Source organism: Aspergillus heteromorphus, assembly GCF_003184545.1.
Source record: "Aspergillus heteromorphus CBS 117.55 chromosome Unknown BO70scaffold_3, whole genome shotgun sequence".
NCBI lineage: Eukaryota > Fungi > Ascomycota > Eurotiomycetes > Eurotiales > Aspergillaceae > Aspergillus > Aspergillus heteromorphus.
Window position 1 is genome coordinate 202,983 of NW_020290408.1, and position 22,791 is coordinate 225,773.

Genomic DNA, 22,791 nt, shown 5'->3' on the forward strand with positions numbered 1-22,791 from the left:
AGCTGGACTTGCCATGGAAGTTCGAGAATCACGGCAACGGGTGGATGGCCCGGGAGCCACAAAGCCAACAACACGAAGGGAAGGGACCATCGTGGGATTTCGGGACAGATAAGGAACCAGAAAAAGTCATGCTTGATAAACGCGGCCGCAGCAGCTCAGCTAATGGGCCGGGACGGGCCCCTGATTGGCGGAGGAGGGCCTATCTCCCACCAGGCAATCCAGGCAATATAGACTTTCATCTTATCCTTGCATGAGTCCGCCGTCGCGGTGCCTTATCCAGCCCAGGCACAATTCCCATTATTTACGCCGATCGGTCACTGAATGTGTAATCGGGCTCAGGGTCCTTCTCTATCTATCTGCATTCCGTTCTCTCCTGCGCCCGGCCGGTCTGCCTGCCTGCCTGCGTGCCTCTCGCTGGATCCGCCATTGTGTCAGCCTCCTCAATAGGCAGACTGTACCACGGCGTACTCCGTACAGGTACTCTGTGACACCCCATCCCTGGTGTGTTTGCGTGCATGGAAGCCTGACAGCCAACATGCATCGAGGACTCGTCCACGTTGGATCTCATCTGCCGGTCGGCGCGGGATTCGCAGTCATCCACGATGATCCCAGGGAAGGCAATGCATTGGCCCGCCCGGCCATCCTCCACGCCCTTATCCGCCGCCATGGCTGGTGTCCACTCTCCACCGCGCCTGATAGATATCTATCAGTCGTATTGCATGCGACTAACCGTGGCCCAGGGCTGCACCTAGCGTCCGATGGTGGAGCCTGCCCATGGATCGAAAGCAAGTGAGACACTGGCGTTTTGTGACTGGTATCATGCCTGCTCCGACTATTACTACTACTATTTATCCCCTCCTGCATCCCCCCCCCCTAGTCGTAGAATTTTTCTTTTTTTATATCATCTTCATTTCTTTTTCCCTTGATCTCCTGTGCCCACTCGCCAGTGCCTGGGGCCCCCAACTTGCTGCCGTCTTCCACACTACGTACCCCATTAAAGGGTCTCTCAGCCTACACGTCGACCATCGCCTCCTCGCGCACACAGCAACCCTCTCTGAACGACTTCTGATCCCGGTGTCGACGGCTTAACGCCTTGCTGTGGTAGGAAGTTCCGTGCTCCTGTGTGATCCGCCATGGCCGAATACCCTGTCGCCTACAATGGCACCGATAGTGGGACCGGTGGTAACTCCCTGACCGAGAACCTCAACATCTACTACAGCGTATGATGCTCCCTTCCCCGCGACATGCTATGGCGGAGCTGGCCCCACTAACTGGCCTTCAGTCTGGAGACATTGCTTGGGTTATCACCTCGACTGCCCTGGTGTTGCTGATGATTCCCGGTGTTGGGTATGATGCCCTGACTCGAATCACTCCCCATTACGCCTATGGCTAACCTCCACAGCTTCTTCTACTCGGGTCTCGCTCGTCGAAAGTCTGCACTGTCGCTGATATGGCTTTCAATAATGTCGGTTGGGGTGGTGTCATTTCAATGGTTCTTTTGGGGATACTCACTCGCTTTCTCTCACACGGCCGGAAGTTATATTGGTGATCTTCAGAACATCGGGTTGAGGAATGTTTTGGCAGCCCCCTCAGTCGGCAGCACTGCGGTTCCGGACATTCTCTTCTGTGTCTTCCAGGGCATGTTCGCGGCCATTACGTGAGTAGATCCCCGGAAAACATCCTGCAAAGTGGCGTGTCTGATAATGGAAATAGTGTGGCTCTTGCTGTCGGTGCCGTTGCCGAACGCGGTCGCATGCTGCCCTGCATGGTCTTTAGCTTCATCTGGACGACCATCATCTACGATCCGATCGCTTGCTGGACATGGAACTCGTCGGGTTGGGTTTACAAGCTGGGAGGTCTCGACTTTGCGGGTGGTACTCCCGTCCACATCGCCTCCGGCTCGGCTGCGCTGGCATACTCCTTGATGCTCGGAAAGCGCCGCGGACATGGCACCCACGAACTGAACTACCGTCCTCACAACGTCACGCATGTGGTCATCGGCACCGTCTTCCTCTGGGTTGGATGGTTCGGGTTCAACGCCGGCTCCGCCTTGGCCGCCAACCTGCGCGCTGTGATGGCCGCTGTCGTCACCAACTTGGCTGCGTCTGTGGGAGGTGTCACCTGGTGTATCATGGACTACCGCCTGGAGAGGAAGTGGTCCACCGTCGGCTTCTGCTCTGGTGTCATCGCCGGTCTCGTTGCCATTACCCCGGGCTCGGGTTTCGTGACCCCCTGGGCCGCTTTCATTTTCGGAGTCGTTGGTGCTGCCGCCTGCAACTACGCCACCAAGCTCAAGTATGTCCTTCGCGTCGACGATGCCCTGGATATCTTTGCCGTGCACGCCATTGGAGGACTTGTTGGTAACCTCTTGACTGGACTTTTCGCTGCGTAAGATACCCCATTCTGCCCTCAAGCTGATCATCAGCTAACATCTACTCCCATCAGTGACTACATTGCGCACCTCGATGGCTCCACCGTCATCGACGGCGGTTGGATCAACCACCACTACATCCAGCTTGGCTACCAGCTGGCCGACTCTATCTCCGGCATGGCCTACTCCTTCTTCGGTAGCTGTCTGATCCTGTTCCTCATCAATCTGATCCCTGGTCTCCACCTGCGTATCCCCGAGGAGGACGAGATCCTGGGTGTCGACGATGCCGAGATTGGTGAATTTGCTGTAAGTCTTACCAAACCTCACCCATCTCATCCCATGAAAATCCGATTTCTAACAAAACAACAGTACGACTACGTCGAAATCACCCGCGACGTCATCGGCGGCCAGAGCCCCGAGCACGCCGAGAGCGCCTCCAAGCGCACCATGACTCCCAACGGCAACGAAGAGACCCTGGAAACCAAAGCTTGAGCATCCACCCTCACACACTTTAAAGTGACAAAAGGACATGATCACTCACTCACTCACTCACTCATCATCCCTTCTGTGCTCACCACAACCACCTAATATACTTCCTTTCCTTTCCTGTCCCATTTTTTTTTCATTGGGCCCGATATTGATACCTTTGCTTCTGACTACCCCTTTTGATTTTGATTTTGGATTCACCATAATTTTGTACATATCTTTCCCTTCGTCTGTCTCTAACTATTATTCTTTTCTTTTTCATTTCTTCTATTTTTCTCTTTCATATATATCCATCCGTCTACCTATCTATATATATTGATCTATTTTCTATCTTGGTTGGTGGGTTGGGTTGGTTCTGTCGACATTTAAGAAACCAAAACTGGATAGGGGTTCGGGGCGAATGAACTGAAAGTTTACTGCTATATGCGCCCTACGCGTTTTTTTTTACTTATCACGACTTTACACTTGTATGACCCCGATCTTGTCTTATGACAACACAGACACGCACACACGCATACATAAACACACATAGGTACTCTCTCCCTCTCTCCCTATCTCCGCGCACGCGCTGGATACCCCAACACCCAACTTACGTACCACCTACCGTAGACAATAACCTCGCAGACAATGGAAAAAGTGAAAAAAAGGACGAAGAGCAAACACTACTCAGTGTAGAGTAGAGTATATAGCCAATAATAATAAGAAGAAGAAAAAGAAAAGGAGAGAGAGAATTCATTCTACCAACACAACAAGCGGCCAGAATACGTACACATCATGCACTTGACACCATGACCTCCAAATGTTTCTGAGTCTTTGCAGCATATAAGTCATCCCATTCCATGTCCGCTTTGGTAGTGTTATACAGATCGAGGTTGAGTTTGCGGAAGATGTGTCCGAGGATCAGATATAGTTCCGCGTAGCCGAGACTGGGAGGTGAGCTCACGGATGTTAGTATCATTATCATTATCATTATTATTATTATTATTATTATTATTATTATTATTAGTGCTCATGTAGAGGTAGAGAGAGAGGGAGAATTGGACCCACGTAATACCAATACAACCACGAGAACCACGAGAAAAGGAAATCAAATGACGATCCAGGTGATGAAAGTCGTCGCCTAGCCATCGTTCTGGCCTGAACTCGAAGGGGTCGGAGAAAATTGTTTCATCCGTGTTGTAAACGAAGTGGCACATTGAAATCGGTGTCTGTTTGCAGTTAAAAAAAAAAAAAAAAAAAAAAAAAAAAGTAGATTAGCCCTGCGACGGACCAGATTGGTCAATGGTCTCAAAAGAGGCAATCGTAACTCACCCCGGGTGGAATATACTGGCCACAAATCTTTGCACCACAGGCCGGCGTAACTCGGGGGAGTCGTCCAGGGGCGCCGTGGGAAAAACGTAGAGATTCCTTCACAACGCCCCGCTGATGTCTGTTAGTAATTTTTTTACAATCGATATAACCAAGGGGTTCAGGGACTCTTAACCAGATACGGCATGCTCTCGAGAGTCTCCTGCGTGATCACGTCGTCGTCATCTGGGAATGCTTCTCTCAGCTCCTTCTGAAGCCTTTCCAAGATCGTCTGGTCATGGAGAACGTGGAATATTCCTTGCATTAGGGTATTTGCGGTCGTTTCCTCTCCGGCAATGAGTAACACCATGGCTTCGGCAGTGAGATCGGCGACAGATGGTGTCTCTTGGCCTTTCTCCTTGCTCGGGGACAACATGGTGTCGAAAACAGTTGGTGTTCGAGATTCGCCTGCGTCACTCCGGTTGATGAGGTCGAGGACCAGCTGGCGGCATCTCTAGTTGCCTCAAAGGTAAGTCCATGTCCATGCCACATGCGCACGCATATTCGAGGAAATGGCTTTTGTTTTTGCTTTTTTTTTCTTTTCTTTCTTTCTTTTTTCTTACTTACATCTTGAAGTCTGACAGGAGCAGCCAGCAAAGGGTGAAGCTCCCTCACTACCGGCATCCTCATGAAAGCAGACATGATGGGACGACATATGGCGTGAAACGTCCGCTGGATCACAATGAAAAAAAGAGCATCGTCCATGACAACCACCGGTTCGAACTTGAATCCCGGAGCATCCAAGGCTTCAAAGGGCTTGCCAAACACGTACCCCATCGTGATATCAGTTGTCAGGCAGTGAAGGCCCAGGGTAAGGTCAACCGGGCTCTTCCCCTGTGCGTAGTCCCTGAGAATACCCACGAACTTGGAGATTGACTGTCGGAGAAGGGGCTCAATCTCGCGGATGGCACTGGTTGAGAAATGCGGTGCAAGCATGTCGCGGCGGGCTTTGGCAGGTTTCAAGCCGCTCATGTTGAAATGGGAGCCTTCCCCGAAGGGATTATCGTAGAACTCACGCTGCTTGTCAAACGGCGTTCCGATTCGAAAGACGGTGTTGTACGCTTCCGTGTCGAAGACGTGGATCTCATTGGGATGAGTTCTCACAATCGGGCCTGTGGGGGGTGTCCCGGTCAGGTCAGAAGAAGAAGAAGAAGAAGAAGAAGAAGAAGAAGAAGAAGAAGAAGAAGAAGAAGAAGAAGAAGAAGAAGAAGAAGAAGAAGAAGAAGAAGAAGAAGCTGGATGCCTTTCGCTTCCCCCTCTCGGGTTCCTACCATATTTCTTGTGAAGTCCGGGGTATCGTTTCACGTATTTTCCTTTCTTCCATATGTCATAGTAGATGCCGTATAGTTCGGACGCCGCGGCCAACTTTGGCCCTGGGAACTTGGCCAGTGGATGCAGAGTGAGCCGGTATATGGCCACCCCTATCTGCACTGCCAGCGCAAAGAGAACGATGTAAGATGCCGAGTTGAACAGGTCAGGGAGATGCATTTTGATAATCTTGCGAGTAGAGTTCCTGGACGGCTAAGTTGTCCTCTAAGCCGCCATGGATCCTCGCTGGTCCTGTTTAGCCCGTGTTGTTGGAAGGGTGATAGGGGACAGGCATCAGACTCGGTGAATTGCAAGAGAACTCCCTTTCCCTTTAAAAAGGGAAGAAACAAGAGATCTGGGGTCAGGCGACGAGATGAACCATGTGATGAGGTAGACTTCCTGAAGATTATACATGATATCCTTAGTTTATTGGTGCGATCAGTCATGCAAGGAGGGCACTCACGTAGTAGTAGGAGATAAGTAGAAAGTAGAAGTAGTTTAACATGCACATTCCAGTTGAGCAATACGAATGATTCAATACACCCACTTTAAGCAATTGGATCCATTTCACGCTGCAGGAAACCCCCTTTGATCCCGTTTCGACAAGTTCTCTCGCCATCAGCCGTCTCTTTTCAGCGACATGCATAAGGAATGCCAGCGTATCAGACAAATCCCCTCTCCTCCTCCTCTTCCCCCCCGGACGTTTCGTCACAATGCACCCACTTCCAGGAACCCTCTTCGTATTTCCTGCATTCCGTCTTTTGCCTCATCACCAGATATCCTATACATGGCAGACTCACTGAAGCATAGGCAATGGCATATAAACCCTCATTTGTTCATGTGTAGATCCAGCCATCGGAAGACATCATTTCGAGTTGCCTCATCCAGACAGACACCCCAGTGCCTTCCAGGATGGAGTCTTCGCGCATGGATCACTCCGCACAACCTATGCCGGACGAGGGCTTCGACAGGAGCAGGAACAGGCGCGAATCAAATGACAACCGCGAAACACCGGAGAGCCCGAGCGAGATCTACCCGTCGAAAAGCCAGGAATCGGTATGAAGAAGTCCCCGCTATTGTCAGCGGTTGTGCAACATGACTGACATCGTAGTGAAGAAGATCATCTTAGCCCCCTCTCCGATACCTTCTGGAACAATCCGGGAAAGATTTCCGTGGAACGTTGATTCGCGCATTCAATGAGTGGCTGCAGATTCCGACTCGCAAGGTTGAGATCATTACTAGGATCGTGGAGTTGTTGCATACATCATCTTTGCTGTCAGTATCTTCGATTCCAACAAGACAGGACATGGCTGGCTTGCTGGTTGACTAACCCGATCACCATTTTGCTCCTCAGAATCGATGATATCGAGGATTCCTCAGAGCTGCGGCGCGGACTTCCCGTGGCTCATAGTAGTATATACGGCGTGGCCCAGACAATCAACTCGGCAAATTACACCTACTATTTCCTGGCTCACAAGGAAGCACGCAAACTTGAAAGCCCATCTAGATGCCTCGCACATCTTCAACGAGGAGCCGTTGGATCTGCACATCGGCCAAGGCCTGGACCTGTACTGGAGAGAGAATCTGGTCTGTCCCGACGAAGAGGATTATCTCGAAATGATCCGTCAGAAGACCGGTGGCCTTTTACGCTTAGCTGTGAGGCTCATGCTGTTGGAGACAAACAAACCTGAGTATTTCTCTCTATCTCTCTAGCCAACCTTGCGAGAGAGAGACAATGTAAAGCCAAGCTAACTAACATCCATCTAGTGACTTCATAACCTTAGCCGATTCGGTGGGTATCGCTTTTCAGATCGGCGACGACTATCGCAATCTTCGCAATCCCAAGTCTTTCGTAGCCAAGGGGCCTTGTGAAGACCTCACGGAGGGGAAATTCTCCCTTCCGGTCATTCACTCCCTCAGGTCAAACCCGGAAGATACCCGTATCTTAGCCATTCTCAGGCAACGGACGAAGGACGAGGCGGTCAAACAGTACGCCATTGCTTACATGGAGTCCACCGGAAGCTTCGAATACTGCGAGAGACTGGTATGTCAGTACATTGAACATGCACGGGAGTTGGTTCAGGGCCTGGGACCGAAAGAAGGGCGGGATGGTTTTGATCATGTCTTCGCGATGTTAGCCCTACGTTAGTAGTAGTAGGAGTAGTAGTGGTAGATCTTTGAACCACTTTGGCTTTCCAAGGGGGCCTCTCGACTGATCCCGTTTGTTGCAAACTATATTGCAACAGTGGTAGTGCATCTTGTGACGTCTCCCTACAGTTAGCCTTCGACGGAGCATGTAACCTCGACCCAGCCCTTCGCATATCGGGATGACCGATTCTGATCAGTCTGTAAACGATCATCCCAAATCGTACTATAGCATGTAAGAGCAATCGCTGATAAGGCACGATACGGTCATATGCCATTCGTGGCAAGTACAGGACCGAATCCGGCCTTACTTTAATATCCCTTGCTCATATTCGTGACCAACAACCCCCGTGTGGTTTGCAATTCCAAGGGTATATCCTCGTGGTTTGAACCCTGGCACGCGGAACCGGAGATGGCCATATCAAAGATCAAGCAAAGCCTGCAACTCATAGCTCCGGACACTTGAAAATCATAACGCAGGTCCTCTGAAAAAAAAAAAAAAAAAAAAAAAAGGAAGACACTGTGGGAGCCATGAAAAGCACACGCTCAACGCGCTCTCCCAATGTACTCACGACCTTGTTCCTCTTCACCAAGTCCGACTTCAAGACCATGATCATCCCGGCCATGCTATGCTGCACAAACGCTCTCTTCGACCACATTCAACTCGACTCACCATGCTTCTTGCGAGTGCGAGTGACCGGAGCACTTCTCACAGCCTTCATCTTCATCTGGACCCATCTCCTAGTCTTCAACATCCAAAACCAAATGCAAGACCCCTCCATCGCAGAGGACAAGGCCAACAAACCCTGGAGACCGATCCCCTCTGGCCGGATATCCAGCACCGCCGCCAGGCGCTTATTTCCAATTCTGCGCGTGTGCGCACTGCTCCTGTCCTCGGGCTTCGGTGCTCTCGTCCCCTCCATCCTGATCCATATATCAGGATCCCTCTACAACGACACCCCGCTCCACCGGTCTCCCATCGGCCGGAACATGCTCTGCGCGTTCGGCTACATCCTCGCTGGCAGTGGCTGCAGTCTGGTGGCAATCAATACCTACCGATACCGGCACCGATCCCTATACCTAGACTCGACACATCCACATCCACATCCACATCCACATCCTCCCTCCGTGCCTGTGCCTGTGCCCGTGCCCATGCCCCAGCTCTTCGACCCCACCCTGATCAGCGGTCCCGCATGGACATGGCTCGTTGTCTTCGCGAGCGTCATTTTCTCGACAATCCACGTCTCGGATCTCCCTGACGTCGGGGGAGATCGGACGCGCAACCGCCAGACCCTACCCGTTGTTCTGGGTGTCAAACAGACGGCGGTCTTTTCTTCCGTGGTCGTCGCCGCGTGGAGCGTGCTTCTGGGCGCGGTTGCGGCGCCGGCTCATCCGAGCTGTGCGTTTCTCTGTGTTGCCCTGGGGGGCATGCGTCTTGGCTTTTGTGGCGTGGTAGTAGGGGCGTGGATGAGAGGCCTATTAAGGGGGCGTATGTCTCTTATACGGGCTGGTTGGCGTTTGTTGCTGTTTTGCCAATGTTGCTTCGGTTTTGAAAGACTGCGAGGGAGTCTGGGTCTGCCGACTTTCCCGGGCTATGCTTCATGATGGAGGCACAATGCCAACCAGGGGACTGATGATGGCTACTTTGGTATTGGAGAGGAGAAGAGAGGAGAAGAGAGGAGAAGAGAGGGGAGGGGAGGGGAGGGGAGGAGAGAGGCGCATCACGGCAGGCGCTAACCTCAGGTCCCCGCTGACAGTTTATGTGATATATGAGGTATGAAGTAAGAAATTCTTGACTCAGGGAATAGAGTATGGCCTGGTAGGGGATGAAGTGGCTACGTGTTACAGGGGACATGACGTGCGTTTGCTGGTTTTTACAGCGCCGTATACAGCAGCATACAGCGTACAAAGCAAAATACCCATAAACTGCTTTTAGACTATGTGCTATTGGTTTAATAAGTTCAGGCATTGACTGGCCTAAGTAATTAAAAACAGGAAGGGGAAAAATTAAGAGCGCTCAAAGAAAATAATCCACTGACAAACGACCCGGTAATAAGGCCCAAGTCATACAGAATGTTGGCTTATCGGGGTATTACGGAGCAGGTCTCAATTTGTGTGTTAAGAGATCGGCTTGAGAAGTTTACTCCTCACCCTCGAGGACCTCCTCCTCGACGCTGTAAAATGGTTAGCAGGCACGCACGCAAACACGCGACCTTTACGGAGAGCTGGGACACTTACTATTCCTCCTCACCCTCGGAGATCGAGGCGTCCTGGTACTGCTGGTACTCGGAGACCAGGTCGTTCATGTTGCTCTCAGCCTCAGTGAACTCCATCTCGTCCATACCCTCACCAGTGTACCAATGCAAGAAAGCCTTACGACGGAACATGGCAGTGAACTGGTCGCCGATACGCTTGAAGAGCTCCTGGATGGAGGTGGAGTTACCGATGAAGGTGGAGGACATCTTGAGACCACGGGGGGGAATGGAGCACAGGGCGGTCTGGATGTTGTTGGGAATCCACTCGACGAAGTAAGTCTGGTTCTTGCTCTGGATGTTACGCATCTGGTCCTCAACCTCCTTCATGGAGACACGGCCACGGCTGGTCATACGTTAGCTGGTGTGCAGTTACAAAGGCACCGGGAAACTCACAAGATGGCAGAGCAGGTCAGGTAACGTCCGTTACGGAAGTCAGAGGCAGCCATCATGTTCTTGGGGTCGAACATCTGCTGGGTCAACTCGGGGACGGAGACGGCGCGGAAGGAGGAGGCGCCACGGCTGGTCAGAGGAGCGAAGCCGACCATGAAGAAGTGCAGACGAGGGAAGGGAACCATGTTGACAGCCAGCTTGCGGAGGTCGGAGTTGAGCTGACCGGGGAAACGCAGACAGGTGGTGATACCGGACATGACGGCGGAGACCAGGTGGTTCAGGTCACCGTAAGAGGGGTTGGAGAGCTTGAGGGTGCGCATGCAGATGTCGTACAGAGCCTAGTTCCCAATCCGTTAGTTCCATGCTCAAGCTTCTAGGAAACCATTCCCGGACATACCTCGTTGTCGATACAGAAGGTCTCGTCGGAGTGCTCAACGAGCTGGTGGACGGACAGAGTGGCGTTGTAGGGCTCAACAACGGTGTCCGAGACCTTGGGGGAGGGAACGACGGAGAAGGTGGCCATCATACGGTCGGGGAACTCCTCACGGATCTTGGAGATCAGGAGGGTACCCATACCGGCACCGGTACCACCACCGAGGGAGTGGGTGATCTGGAAACCCTGGAGGCAGTCGCAAGCTTCGGCCTCACGACGGACAACGTCGACAACCTGGTCAACGAGCTCGGCACCCTCAGTGTAGTGACCCTTGGCCCAGTTGTTACCGGCACCGGACTGACCGAAGACGAAGTTGTCGGGACGGAAGAGCTGGCCGAAAGGACCGGCACGGACGGCGTCCATGGTACCGGGCTCAAGGTCGACGAGGACGGCACGGGGAACATACTTGTTGCCGCTAGCCTGATGAAGGGGTCAGAAATTGAGACATGGCGGAAAACACGAATGGCAGACACGCACCTCGTTGAAGTAGACGTTCATGCGCTCCAGCTGGAGGTCGGAGGAGCCATTGTAACTGTTTCCTTGTCAGGAAACCCATCCTTTCTTGTTGTTGATCGATAGACGTAGGCGGGTTGCACTTACACACCGGAGCCGTCGAGGCCGTGCTCACCAGAGATGGTCTGCCTGTTGAGTTGTCAGATAATCCGCAAGCCAAAACAAACGCGAGACACCATGAATTTATGCTCCCAAAGCTTCATGGGACCCCCGTGGAAAGTGCAATGCACTCATGCTGACATACCAGAAAGCAGCACCGATTTGGTTACCCTATTCCTCCCGATATGTTTAGTTGACTGGACACCAAGCTGACACATAGACAACAACGACAACAACAATTCCAAGACACTGTTCGCACTTACACACTGGCCGGTTTGGAGGTGAACCTATGGAAGACATTCAGTTAGCAAAATTGAGTTGGTCAGAGAACCGGTGGGGTCTCAGGTGAGGAATGCCAAACGGCGACGCGTCTCCCGAGAGGACCAGGGGGGAAGGAAAACATACGATCTCACGCATTGTGAAGGAGGATTGAGGGGTTGTTGACGGGAGAAAAGGTTGATGAAGGCAAAAGCCGGGAGGAGTGGATGGAGATCGAGAGGGTGTTGAGAGGAGACTGGGGTAGACAGTCGACTGGAGCAGACGGGGGGGGGGGGGGAGGAGAAGGGGAGGAGGGAGAAAACGAGGAATGGGAGGGAAGTTAGTTTGGCCTAGTGGAGAGTTGGGTAGAAGGCGAGCGGTGAAGGGGGGGAGAGGGTTGGCCAACGTTGTGCGGGCGTCGTCGGGATCAACAAAGCCCAGCCAGTCACTTTGGTCCAGTTGGCCCATTGGCCCAATTGGCCCAGTCAGCGCTGGCTTTTGCGTTGGCAAATAGGGGCTGCTCCCAATCCGGTATGGTGCCAGTCACGGGACTGTCCTCCGCCCACCACCGCATCAGGAACGAACCATGTTTGGGGTCTGGCCGCGAACCAAACTCATCACTCCTCGTCTGTACTCCGGACCGTCTACAAACAGCAGGTAAACAAACTGTCCGATTTTCTTGCATTATGAGAATTATGATCATATATCCAATCAACCACTCGCATCCCAGAACGCTATAGTACAAGGGGTCCGCCATCTACCTAGGATACGGGCTGGTCGCAGCTACCGTATGTATCGCACCAGTCCAGATATGCACACCCGATTCAACATACAGCAAGCAGCAGCACTTCACTTGGCGGTGTTCTCGACCGTGTGAGAACTCTCTAGCCACGTGCCAAACTCATCCAACCGTTGCTCCTCCTCGTCATCCTCGTCCGAGACATGGTCGAATCCCTTCTCCGCCAGATCTTCCAGCGCGGCTCGCTTCTCATTGGTCTTCTTAAATTTCTCACTGCCATCTGCGATATATGCGTCCACGCGGGTGCCACCGAAGTAGCGGCCATCCATCATCTAGGAATCCTCATCGTCAGCACCAGTCCATTCTCCCAAGATAGTGGGGGTTCGCCAAACTCACCTTCACACATTCCCGGGCGGCTTCGGGATCGAGGAAGCGAACGCTCACCACCCCTTCTGGTTCTCTGTCATACAGCACCACATTCGTCACTTCGCCCAGCTTCGAGCACTCGTCGCGGATATCTTCTTTGATGTCGAGAATGGCTGCGGGATCCTCCTGCACGACATGTCAGCTTTCTCCACAGCAACCCGTAGTCCGAAAGTAGCTCGTACTTCTAATTCCTTCAGCGTGAACATGTGCTTCAGAATGACGACCTTCTCAAAACGAGAGCTCGTCTCCGGCAAGGCCGACGGATCGTCATCGTCCCAGTCCGCAAGTTTGCTACCAAGCCGTGTCAGTAAAGCCCGCCTATGCCTCCAGCCGATCGCTGATGCCGCATACCTATTCAACTTCTGAGTCCGTCGCATGATCTTCTTCTTGTCCCTCATACTCGTCTTAGTCGGTGCTTCCTGTTGGCTCTTGTACGAGAAATCCGCCGGTTGGACCCGCATAGGCCCCTGCGGTCCTGTGACGCCCAGCCTAAAGTCCGAATCATCCAGCATCTGTATGGCAAGGTTGACCGACTCGGGTCGGAAATAGACGACGAGGGCTTCACCCTTGAATTTTCCGTCATCACCATTGTACATCTTGATGCGCGGCCGGCCGCTGTCGATCTCTTCCGCGATAACGCCGCACTTGGAGAACATATCCCGGATTTCGTCGAGCCGCGCATCGAGAGGAATCGACGTGACGTAGACCGCCGTATTGACGCGCTGTTTCTTGGGTTTCTGTCCGTTTCCCTGTAGTCGCCCAAATCGCTTAGCCCGATAGAGTCCCCGGGCGCACCGCAACAGAGAGAAAAACCACAAACTCACCTCATCGCCCGTCCCCTGTTGCTTGCGCTTCTTCTTCAGATGCGCCGCAGTCACCAGTTCACTCTCATCCACGCCGTGGACTTTATATGCTTCTTGCTGCTGTTGTAGCAAGTCATCATCGACCTGGAGAGACACCCCCGGCGCGCAAAGAGCGGCGCCAACCAAGCAATCAGTTTTCACGAACCAGCTCAACTCAATATCCCCGCAGACGCTAGAAAATAGACGCGCTCCGGCCTATCCTATCCATTCACGCAACACGGAAGAGGGATGGGTGTGGGTGTGCATGGTTGCCAGGAAACAACAGGACGACAGGAAAGATAAGATAGAAAGCCAGGGAGGAGCAGAAGCAGAAGCAGAGCTTCTACAGCTGGCAAAACACACCGTCGGAATCCACCGCTTCAGAATCGTGTCATAGACGTATTCCTGTCCTTCCTCCGTCTCCAGGATGAATTTGCTGTCGAGCTTCGAGTACGAGATGCGCGGGTCGCTGTCGAATTCCGAGGGATCCTGGGGGAAGCTGCCGGGCGGGGGGGATCTGGAGGCGCCCTCCTGGAGGATAGGCGACGCCATGATCGAGCGGAAGATGGGTGGGAGGCGCGACGGCAATTGAATCGGAAGTAGACTGTGTATTCTGTATGGCGAGGTGTGTTCGTCCAAACCGAAAGAAATCAGCCTGGGAGGCGGGTTTGCGGGGAGAGATCGGGTTTATGTAAGCTCCACGGAAGCTTCAAGCCTGGCTGCTGCTTAATCCCACTGCACCACACCACCATCGGGAGACGGGGAAAGCTATGCCTTGGGTGGAATTTGTGAATAATATGGGTCTTCCCAGAAATAGTGTCGTGGCATTTATACGACTAGGCTCTAGCCTCATGAGCCGCTGCTTTTCATCATATGTCTACGATACACGCAAAAGGAAAGATCACGATGACGTTACCGTTCAAAAGGCTAGGTAGGGCGAGTCTAGCTGATGACCATGTTTCTAGTCTACAGGTCTTCGGCGGTTCCAACACTAGGATTCTGATCCGGTACAAAATGCTCTGGTGGTTCTTTCTCTGTCACCACAGCTATCACTTTTCCCATCTTTTTACCAGGTTTGCCACCGATTGCACCAATACTCGAATCACTTAGTTCACACCATAGTACAAGATAGTCACATTTCTCAAAGGACCCATCCCTCTACTCTCTTTCCGGGTAGAGTGACCCGATAGGACATATGATGTCCTGTGCAGTACGAAGGGATAAAAGGACTCTAGCCAGTGAGGATAGTCTCGTTGCTTCTTCAGTCTCAATTTATGGCATGTCCTATAGACCCAGCTTATTTGAAAACCGAAAGACCTAAATCTGCTTCGTATGACAGTAAAATGGTGTCAGATAGACTGCTACTTACCTCAAAGAAAAGGACACTGGCCCCGTCGCGTGGCCTCCAACTCCTTCATGGTGTCCTCCATATCCCGACGACCCTTGCCTTCGAAGTACTTAGGCCCCACATCAGGAGTATAGTATCCTTGTGGATAATACTTGCTACCATCGTCTCCCGGTAGAGGACGCCCAAGTACCCAGGTCAGCCAAGCGACCGGTCCCCAGCGATTCCTAAAAGTGGGCTTGACATAGTACGGGGCTGCATCCCAGTTGGTGGAAAAGACCCGATCGTTCTTGTCCAGCTCATCGGTGTGCGTAGTATATCGCAGGAAGTAGGGGCGGGGAAGCGCAAGGTACCGCATGGCGAATCGACGAGCAGACAAGAGAAACGAGAACACACTGGCATCAAACGCAGGGGGAGGATCGTACCTAGAATTTTGGTAAGCAAGTGTCCAGCCTCGAAATCGTTACACGGAAGACGCAATGCCACAGTCATTGTGGCTGTCACTTACAGCATGGCTTTTCGCAGACGATCATCCATCATGAACGACACAAATCGCATCCCGAGATACTGCAGCTGCTGAGGAACCATGTACAACAATACCGCGATAGTCTGCTCGGCAATTTTGTGATTCGCGATATCCGGGGCCATGCAACGAGCCTCATACTCATCACTCCAGGCCATTATTTCCTCCAGCCACTGAAGACCGTCACGGAACCCGGACTTTCCTGACGGGAGGGCATCGTAGCTAATGTTTAGGCTGTCGCCCATGCTTTTCCAGAAGGTGCCAATAGCACACCGTTCCAGGTCGCTCAGGCTCCGCCACTCATACCTCTCAACGAATCTGACTGGTTGCACTGCGAACAGACCCAGTGTGTACAGCATGTCATCTTCTAGAATCTTGCCGGATGCGCGATAGCCGCTGTGGATCCAGCGCGTACGGGCGATGGACGTGCAAGCACGTCTAGAGGACGGAGCATGGCCTACAAATTCCTGGACGAGGGCGCCAGTATCGGCATAGCGCTTCAGGGAGGTCTCTGGTCTGGAAAATTGGGCAGTGTTAATGAGGACTTTCGCGATGCTCGGTATGCCATAGGTCTGCCCAGCTGTCAGTTGGCTGATGGAGAGATACGTTAAGGGGGGAGGGGGGGGGGGGGGGGGGGTCACACCCTAAAGAGCGCAAACTGGAGCGATTTGAGGTAGAAGAAGGGGAACTCCAGCTGAATCAGGACTTTCTGTATCTCAAAGGCGTCATCGTCGGTCATACGCGAGAAGGACTCCCGGGTGGGATAGTTGTATTTCCGATGCAGCCACTGTGCACGGCGAAACCGAAGCAGGGATGCGAGGGCCAAATACACGGGGATAAGCAGACAGGCGGATGTGAGAATCTGCTGTGACGATGCGCCCCAGAAGGCCCGAGGGATCTGGCCTGAGACATGCCCCAGGCCTTCTGGGGTGTATTGGGTATTGTTCTCCATCGGTGGCCGGGTATTACTTGCTTAGCTCTTGCATATTGGGGGTGAGAGTAAGCAGCCACATGCCCATGGAAGCTTAATGGATGAAGCGGAGGTGGAGGAGGAGGTGCAAGTGGATGGCCGATGCAGCAGCTGAAGGGGTCCGTGTCGTGTCTGGCACGTATCACACGGCAGGGATGGTGCGGTGCATTGCGGGCCTTCAGTAAATTCGGTCATTAGTAATGGCAGGAGTAGAAAATCCTTTTTGACAGTGATTCTACTATTCTAGAGAGTAGAGACAGGGTCTAGCCAAGAGTACTACTAGGGGTAGCATCTAGGCGTCCGGGGTGCGCCCGTTGTAACCTGTAAGGGACTTCTTTCGGTCCCCCCGCTTTCCCCCCACCTCAACCTTACAAACCACGGTTCCCCTCGTCCATCACCTTCCCACTTCTCCGTTTTCGACAGCGTATCTGCTACATATGTCCAAAGTACTAAAGTACTACCGTTGCGGATCCCTCCCAATGATGTTCAATCGCTATCCTTACTTCCAGAGCCGTACTTGCCCCGGGGATTGTCCCCGATTCTTAGGGGATGCAGAAGTGGATGATCCTATGATAAGTCCAGTCCATGCTCAGCACACAACTTGACCATGCTAGTTAGCAGCAATTACTAATTCGTTGTGGCAACCAAGATGACTAGTGCTTCATGAAATTATTGCGAAGCTCTGCAAGGTCTACCAGTATAAATGTGGGGGAAACTAGGGACTCAAGAACTGTTGGTTGTAACTAGCGCACTTTGGCTGACCCACCCTGATTCTCACCTAATTTTCACCTAGTACTTTGCTTCATCTTACCTTCAACTATCTAACAACTCTGTTTCCTTTACAACTATCCTAGTCTACTCAATCTACAGACTCCAGTTTAGCCAACTCCTTCACTGGAACCACGGGGTACAGATGAGAGTCCTCTCTTCCCTCTATACTGCCTGAGGCAGAATACACTGAACAATCTTGGAAAATCGGCCAATCTGAAACACATACATACAGGTTTCTCTGCACTTCTAACAGATCTTTGCTCAGGACTTCTATTCACACAAAGCAACATCCAGAAAGACAGCGTAATAAATGACACCAAGAGGCTTCAAAGTCATAGTCAGTCATCAAAAACGCTGGAAATACCGACGTCCATCCTGCCCAGGCTGATACAACCAACCGGTACTCAGATATATTGCTCAACGTCCAAACAACTTTATCTCAAGCAGTCTGAGCGGCGGGAATGCAAGGGCTGTAAAGCCCATCCCAAGCCAAATGCCCAGGTCGCATCCGCCGGCAATCGCTCTCGCAATTGGGCCTATATAATAGGCTTGATCCTATGAGGGAAAAAAAGCAAGGGTCAGCAAGGCTTGTGTGACAGACATGTTTTGGCAGAGATGCGTACCATGCCAACAATGGCTCCTGCCCAACCGATCAGAAACGCTACACTAGCTGCGATGCCCATCGGGAGCTTCACCCAATCGTTCCACGAGGTCCAGTCGTACCCCTTTCCTCGGTTGAAGAGTACGTCTTGTTCCACCACGATGGTGAACCAGATGATGACCCAGTATCCAATGAGCGGTAGGAAATTCTTGGCGACATCATAGAGAGAGTTTCGGCCACCAATCGCACATGCAGTGTAAATCAGAGTGCTGATGGTTGTGAAGATCGGACGCGGAACCCTAAGCCACATGTTTCCGAGCATCTGAAAGTTCAATCCCGTCGAGTAGGAGCTGGGTGCATTGTTGGAAACAATAGTCAAAACATTTATGCAGGCGCATAGTTTCCCAAGAGGTCCAAGTCGGTTATACCCAGCCATCAGAAGACTCCCTGGCGTTCCATCATACAATGCAGCCCACACTGGAGTATGTGCAACTCCACTGCCAAGTCCGACACCGAGAAGAACCGGGATACTTATCGACATGCTTATGCCAATCGTGGTCACGGTCCATACCTTCCATCGCTTGATCTCCGGTGAATAGTAGACATGGTAATCTGCGGCTACTGGGACCCAAGATAAAGGTATGGACAGGCAGAGTGAGAAGAATGTCAGACGCTTCGCATTGATCTGCTCCAGTGATCCCACTGACGGACTGCGGAAATCGAATTGCGGCCCAGCCGACCCAGTGAGGATGCAGAAAATCATCAGTTGCGGAAACCATGCATATCTAAACCAGTGTCAGTGGTGCAATCTTGATGCTCGAGATCAGAAAAGACGAATTATACCTTTCATAGAACTGGAAAATATGCATCCCGAATGTAGCCATCGCCCAACTCAACAATGCGACGATGACTATGCCAACAATGACTGATACGGTCCCTTCTGACAACTTGGAGAGCAGCTGGCCTCCTACCGTCGCACTCATCATGCCGGTACCAAAATTGGTCAAGACGTTCAGTATGCAGCAGACTTTGCCAGGGTAGTAGCCCATAAAATACCGAGCCACGATCTAACAAAAAAAACGAGCGGTAAGTCGTTTGCTTTGAAGCATTGTAAAGATTGATATGCAGATTCTGGGGAAAGACAAGCAAGATACGAATGCTGGATAGCGGAACAATGCGCAAAGGGCGAGACATACAAGCGTGCGATTGCCACTTCTAGGGCCCCAGGTGCTCATATATCCAATCCCCAGCCCCCCAAGGAAGGTTCCGAATAACGCACACAGCGCAGCGTCAGTAAAGCTCAAGTCCATGGCCAACGTCCCTAAGGATCCCGTTACAATATTGTTGATTGCCATGCCCATACTGAACCACGTGAGGAACATCCGGAATGACGTCGAGCTGGTATTTTTCAAGCGCTCCTCCAGAGGCACAGGCTCGATACCGCGAGTCTCTAGGCCTTTGATGCTCTTTGTCCACTGTTCGTATCTCGATTTGCGCGTTGCAGGCAGTGGCTGGTCCTCCAACTCTTCCTGCGTGACGCTCTGCAAAGAAGGGGATCGTCGGCTCTTTTCGATGTCATTTTCCATGTTGGAAGAGTCGGTGCTGTTTGTGGGGAGGCTTCACGTGCGCGTTCCTTTGCGTCTGAAAACAACGTGGCGAGTATGTTCAACCTATTATAAAATGGGAGCGCCCGAGGACCCAGTCGCGCTGCTAGTATATATAGGCAATATGGGATAAGGCGAGGATTCCAGTGAAGCGAGCGTGCGGAAACCCGTTACTCTGTGATACTGCACTGACATCACCTTGTTTTCCTCAGCGTAACACCCGTCCTCCTCCAATATCGACATTCCACAAAGGCCGGTCACTAAGTCGGGATCCTACTGAACCCAACCCAACCTGCTTTGAAATGCCATGCGCACAGTGGATCGAGGCCTGGTGACCCTGACCCCAACTTTACAACCCCGGAAGAGAAGGGGGTTGTTGGCCGTTGGCACCTGTTACAGCAAGGGCCGGGGAGGAACCCGATTCATCGGGGCTTTTTTTTTTTACTCACTGACACCGTCATGTTAGATTATCTCCCTGTGTCTCCAGCTTTGCACCTGTTAGAATGGGCCAATACACCTTTCGCAACAGTCATGTGGAGGTGTGTATCACATACCAAACGCCGAGACTGCCGTATTAAGCTCCGCGATACCATCCTCTGGTATGCACCAACCATGCAAGGAGAGGAAATGCTATTCAGGGCGAGGGCGATCATGGTTCTTGGATCGAACTGGTTAAGTCGATGTTGCTTGCATGTGGAGAGAGGGGCAGAGGGTGCGATTGTTGAGCATGGCCATGATTGGGATGGATGGAGTCGTGGACAGTGGACTGTTGGACAGAGCCTTGCCTTATGGATTTTGTGGCTCCACTCCTGGCTTGCTCAGACAGGCCCGTGAGCAAATCGCATTGAAGGGGCCGGGGGACAGAGTATGATGGCCCGACCTTGTGATATTTTTGTTGACTTGCAGTGACTGATCAGCCTTCTCTACCTGTTCCTACTTCCTGTTCCTTCCAGGGTGCTTGCTTACGCAGCCGCAACGAAGCCCGGCATTCCTGGATAGTCACTACCAGGCTGATGCTACGAAGTACATTGAAACAAGTTGAGCTGGGTAATTGTGGGGAGGTGATCGTCGACCGTGGGTGAATGTCATGAGCAGTGATCAGAGATCCCAGCAGCAGCAGCAGCAGCCTGTAGATCGAGTCATACAGTAAACCTGTGACTGGGATGATTGAATAAGTTAGGTGTGGGACTCACAACCACCCCTTGTCCGATGCTGATTGAGCGACTACATACAGTCATTATTAGTTAATAATTCGTAGTCTTTTCTCTATTCCCTGCACTGCCCTGCCTGCTTATAAATCTCTTTCGTTCGTCAATATCATTCTTTCCTCTCCATCTTCCCGATTATCCCCACCCATCTAGGTACTGGACTGAGCCTTTGGGTCTTAACCCAGCAAGTTTTATGTCTGAATATCTCAAGACATCATGTGATAGAACAAGAAACTATCTCCTATTTGATGGCATATACCAAAGCTCAATAAAACCACTCGGTTTAATATAATAAAAAACTTCACATGGAAGACATGTCGTTCTCCCATGAACACCGAACTCGATTCGATCCGATCTTTAAGCCTGAAGAATTACGTGCATTTTTCCGTCGCAGTAACTGACAAACTTCAAAACGCGATGTACTACTATATATATATATATATCGTCTCCCCAAGGGAGGACCTTTCCCAAGGAAAATGCACCCAAGATTTCATCATTCCCATCCAGATAGATCTCGCAGTGTTCAAGGGTTTTGGGATCGAGAGATACCGCCATACTTACTTGTCGAGAACTGCACTACACTAAACAGAACCCCAGACTGCGTATCTGACTGACTGTCTTATGCCACAATCTCACCAGTTAATTCGGGCCATAGAAGCTTCGTTTGAACGAAGGCTACTTCGATCAGCCCCGCCCGATACAGAAGTTGTTCATGATCAGTTTACACCACATTCTGGAGCATGGAACTGGGGTTTGAAAGGTATGTTCCTGGCACCCCAACACGGGACATATCTCGGGTGAGGGTTTCAGAACCGGCCTCAAAATGCGATGGCCAAAGGCCCTATAAGATCAAAGAATGCCCGGTACCACTCGTTTGATTCTACTGCCCGCTTCTCACAATTTCAGCGGAACCTTCATGGGCTTGGGTCTGCCTTTGGAAGAAGTTTCACCATTGACATCATGTCACCGAGATTAGGCGGAAGAGATGGGATCCGGAGTGCGAAGGAGAAGGATCTATTCTCGTCTTTTCTGCCAGCGGACCATGTTCTGTCCGCCATTTCCCCCATGCTTACTGATTTCTTCTGATATGCGTGTGGTGTGCTTCAATGAGATTGAAGCTACATTCGCTCGCCCAATTCCGTGTGACGACAAGGCCATGATGTTTCATGCCAGGTGGCTGTGCTGCAGAATGCCTGGTATATATATGGATCTGAACACATCCCAGACAATTCTGGGAATTATATTTGGGGCAATACTACACACAGTTAGTGGGCTTAATCATGCTCTACTCTCTACTTTGTCGAGCTGACATGACACATAGATGTGCAAGGCCTAAGGCTGCCATGTGTAACTATGTACGTACATCAAGACTCAAAACAATTACAGGTCAGTACAGATGTCTGCACCTGGTACAACACTGAGCGCTTTACTTGTTCATACTTCATTCGAGAGAGAGGTTGTTGTGTTGTTCCAACCAAATGGTACATCCGCAGCCTCGCACTCCTGGCCTCGCCATGCTCCAGATATCAACACCGCTCATAAGCTCCGACCGACGACTTCTAGACTCTTCTGTGTCTGACAGAACCTGAAAGTTTAGACTCCCCACTATATTTCTCTTATGATGGTTGCATGCTGCAACTTCATATCAACAACGTGTGGGACGCAGAAACACACCATCGTTCGTTGTACAAGACCGTAAACGGTCCAGCCAGGGGCTGTTACACACCCGTCAGACCCCGAACGCTCCCGGATGCAGCGGATGGAAATGCACCGCGGTCATGTATCTACTGCTCAAGGGCGGCGGTGGTTTTCAGTTCGCAGAGACTGCTAACCTTTATTTTGGTGGCCTTCTGAAGAAATACGGCGACAATGATCACATCTGCTGTGATACTTTCCCGCATATGCAGGTTTCCAAGTCCGCAACAAGCTGATGGGACATTTATAGTATCCTGTTGATGCTACTCGGGCAGTTCAGGTACAAAAGTACAAGCCCCACTCTCATTATAACAATACCGAGGCCAAAACAAAACTATCCAGGAGTGTTTGCAGGTCAATTTTCCAGTGACAAAATGACTGCCTTGAACATTCTTGAATTGAATTGGTCCTGGTCCCTTACGCTTCGAACAGCGACCGGATTACCCACGACGGCAACACAGC

At 51.6% G+C, this 22,791-nt stretch overlaps 8 protein-coding genes across 8 annotated transcripts; 3 read left to right on the forward strand and 5 right to left on the reverse strand.

Annotated features, from left to right (window-relative positions):
• Nucleotides 1-1,133: 1,133 nt before the first annotated feature.
• On the forward strand, nucleotides 1,134-2,863 carry BO70DRAFT_349807 (ammonium permease MEP2; the record flags this gene model as incomplete). Its single annotated transcript, XM_025541663.1, has 6 exons — nucleotides 1,134-1,220; nucleotides 1,283-1,347; nucleotides 1,403-1,657; nucleotides 1,714-2,388; nucleotides 2,446-2,677; nucleotides 2,741-2,863. 6 exons carry the CDS (start codon nucleotides 1,134-1,136, stop codon nucleotides 2,861-2,863), a joined length of 1,437 nt encoding a protein of 478 aa, XP_025402616.1.
• A 766-nt stretch (nucleotides 2,864-3,629) lies between these two features.
• Nucleotides 3,630-5,746, reverse strand: BO70DRAFT_426233 (cytochrome P450; the record flags this gene model as incomplete). Its single annotated transcript, XM_025547762.1, has 6 exons — nucleotides 5,476-5,746; nucleotides 4,772-5,316; nucleotides 4,341-4,658; nucleotides 4,169-4,279; nucleotides 3,905-4,065; nucleotides 3,630-3,783 (listed from the first exon to the last, which is right to left on the reverse strand). The coding sequence occupies exons 1-6, from the start codon at nucleotides 5,690-5,692 to the stop codon at nucleotides 3,630-3,632; spliced, it is 1,506 nt and encodes a 501-aa protein (XP_025402617.1). The 5' UTR covers nucleotides 5,693-5,746.
• Nucleotides 5,747-6,322: 576 nt separating this feature from the next.
• Nucleotides 6,323-7,661, forward strand: BO70DRAFT_384834 (FPP/GGPP synthase family protein; the record flags this gene model as incomplete). The annotated part of the gene is made up of 6 exons (XM_025545684.1): nucleotides 6,323-6,568; nucleotides 6,642-6,787; nucleotides 6,867-6,936; nucleotides 6,995-7,203; nucleotides 7,280-7,556; nucleotides 7,587-7,661. Exons 1-6 carry the CDS (start codon nucleotides 6,425-6,427, stop codon nucleotides 7,659-7,661), a joined length of 921 nt encoding a protein of 306 aa, XP_025402618.1. The 5' UTR covers nucleotides 6,323-6,424.
• Nucleotides 7,662-8,574: 913 nt separating this feature from the next.
• BO70DRAFT_128716 (uncharacterized protein) lies at nucleotides 8,575-9,327 on the forward strand. Its single transcript, XM_025538007.1, has one exon. The coding sequence runs from the start codon at nucleotides 8,648-8,650 to the stop codon at nucleotides 9,260-9,262; it is 615 nt and encodes a 204-aa protein (XP_025402619.1). The 5' UTR covers nucleotides 8,575-8,647; the 3' UTR covers nucleotides 9,263-9,327.
• A 249-nt stretch (nucleotides 9,328-9,576) lies between these two features.
• BO70DRAFT_358817 (tubulin beta chain) lies at nucleotides 9,577-11,892 on the reverse strand. Its single transcript, XM_025542383.1, has 9 exons — nucleotides 11,753-11,892; nucleotides 11,611-11,634; nucleotides 11,493-11,518; nucleotides 11,336-11,377; nucleotides 11,213-11,267; nucleotides 10,700-11,155; nucleotides 10,306-10,640; nucleotides 9,896-10,255; nucleotides 9,577-9,831 (listed from the first exon to the last, which is right to left on the reverse strand). Exons 1-9 carry the CDS (start codon nucleotides 11,762-11,764, stop codon nucleotides 9,798-9,800), a joined length of 1,344 nt encoding a protein of 447 aa, XP_025402620.1. The 5' UTR covers nucleotides 11,765-11,892; the 3' UTR covers nucleotides 9,577-9,797.
• A 346-nt stretch (nucleotides 11,893-12,238) lies between these two features.
• On the reverse strand, nucleotides 12,239-14,286 carry BO70DRAFT_308168 (U2 snRNP complex subunit CUS2). The gene is made up of 6 exons (XM_025540094.1): nucleotides 13,976-14,286; nucleotides 13,595-13,717; nucleotides 13,122-13,519; nucleotides 12,953-13,061; nucleotides 12,741-12,896; nucleotides 12,239-12,676 (listed from the first exon to the last, which is right to left on the reverse strand). The coding sequence occupies exons 1-6, from the start codon at nucleotides 14,162-14,164 to the stop codon at nucleotides 12,455-12,457; spliced, it is 1,197 nt and encodes a 398-aa protein (XP_025402621.1). The 5' UTR covers nucleotides 14,165-14,286; the 3' UTR covers nucleotides 12,239-12,454.
• A 696-nt stretch (nucleotides 14,287-14,982) lies between these two features.
• Nucleotides 14,983-16,432, reverse strand: BO70DRAFT_285156 (uncharacterized protein; the record flags this gene model as incomplete). Its single annotated transcript, XM_025539148.1, has 3 exons — nucleotides 14,983-15,382; nucleotides 15,466-16,052; nucleotides 16,124-16,432. 3 exons carry the CDS (start codon nucleotides 16,430-16,432, stop codon nucleotides 14,983-14,985), a joined length of 1,296 nt encoding a protein of 431 aa, XP_025402622.1.
• Nucleotides 16,433-17,638: 1,206 nt separating this feature from the next.
• On the reverse strand, nucleotides 17,639-19,408 carry BO70DRAFT_368470 (uncharacterized protein; the record flags this gene model as incomplete). The annotated part of the gene is made up of 4 exons (XM_025544627.1): nucleotides 17,639-17,776; nucleotides 17,845-18,607; nucleotides 18,666-18,889; nucleotides 19,019-19,408. The coding sequence occupies 4 exons, from the start codon at nucleotides 19,406-19,408 to the stop codon at nucleotides 17,639-17,641; spliced, it is 1,515 nt and encodes a 504-aa protein (XP_025402623.1).
• Between the last annotated feature and the right edge of the window lie 3,383 nt (nucleotides 19,409-22,791).

Excerpts from the sequence above, each read along its gene's own strand:
- BO70DRAFT_128716 (XM_025538007.1), top strand. The coding sequence starts at position 8,648 with ATGCTCTGCGCGTTCGGCTACATCCTCGCTGGCAGTGGCTGCAGTCTG.
- BO70DRAFT_358817 (XM_025542383.1), bottom strand. Across the intron at positions 11,378-11,492 it reads CAAATCGGTGCTGCTTTCTG|GCAGACCATCTCTGGTGAGC; the intron begins GTATGTCAGCAT and ends ACAACTCAACAG. Across the intron at positions 11,268-11,335 it reads GGCCTCGACGGCTCCGGTGT|TTACAATGGCTCCTCCGACC; the intron begins GTAAGTGCAACC and ends ACAAGGAAACAG.
- BO70DRAFT_308168 (XM_025540094.1), bottom strand. The coding sequence starts at position 14,164 with ATGGCGTCGCCTATCCTCCAGGAGGGCGCCTCCAGATCCCCCCCGCCC. Across the intron at positions 12,897-12,952 it reads TCACGCTGAAGGAATTAGAA|GAGGATCCCGCAGCCATTCT; the intron begins GTACGAGCTACT and ends CATGTCGTGCAG. Across the intron at positions 12,677-12,740 it reads CCGCCCGGGAATGTGTGAAG|ATGATGGATGGCCGCTACTT; the intron begins GTGAGTTTGGCG and ends GAGGATTCCTAG.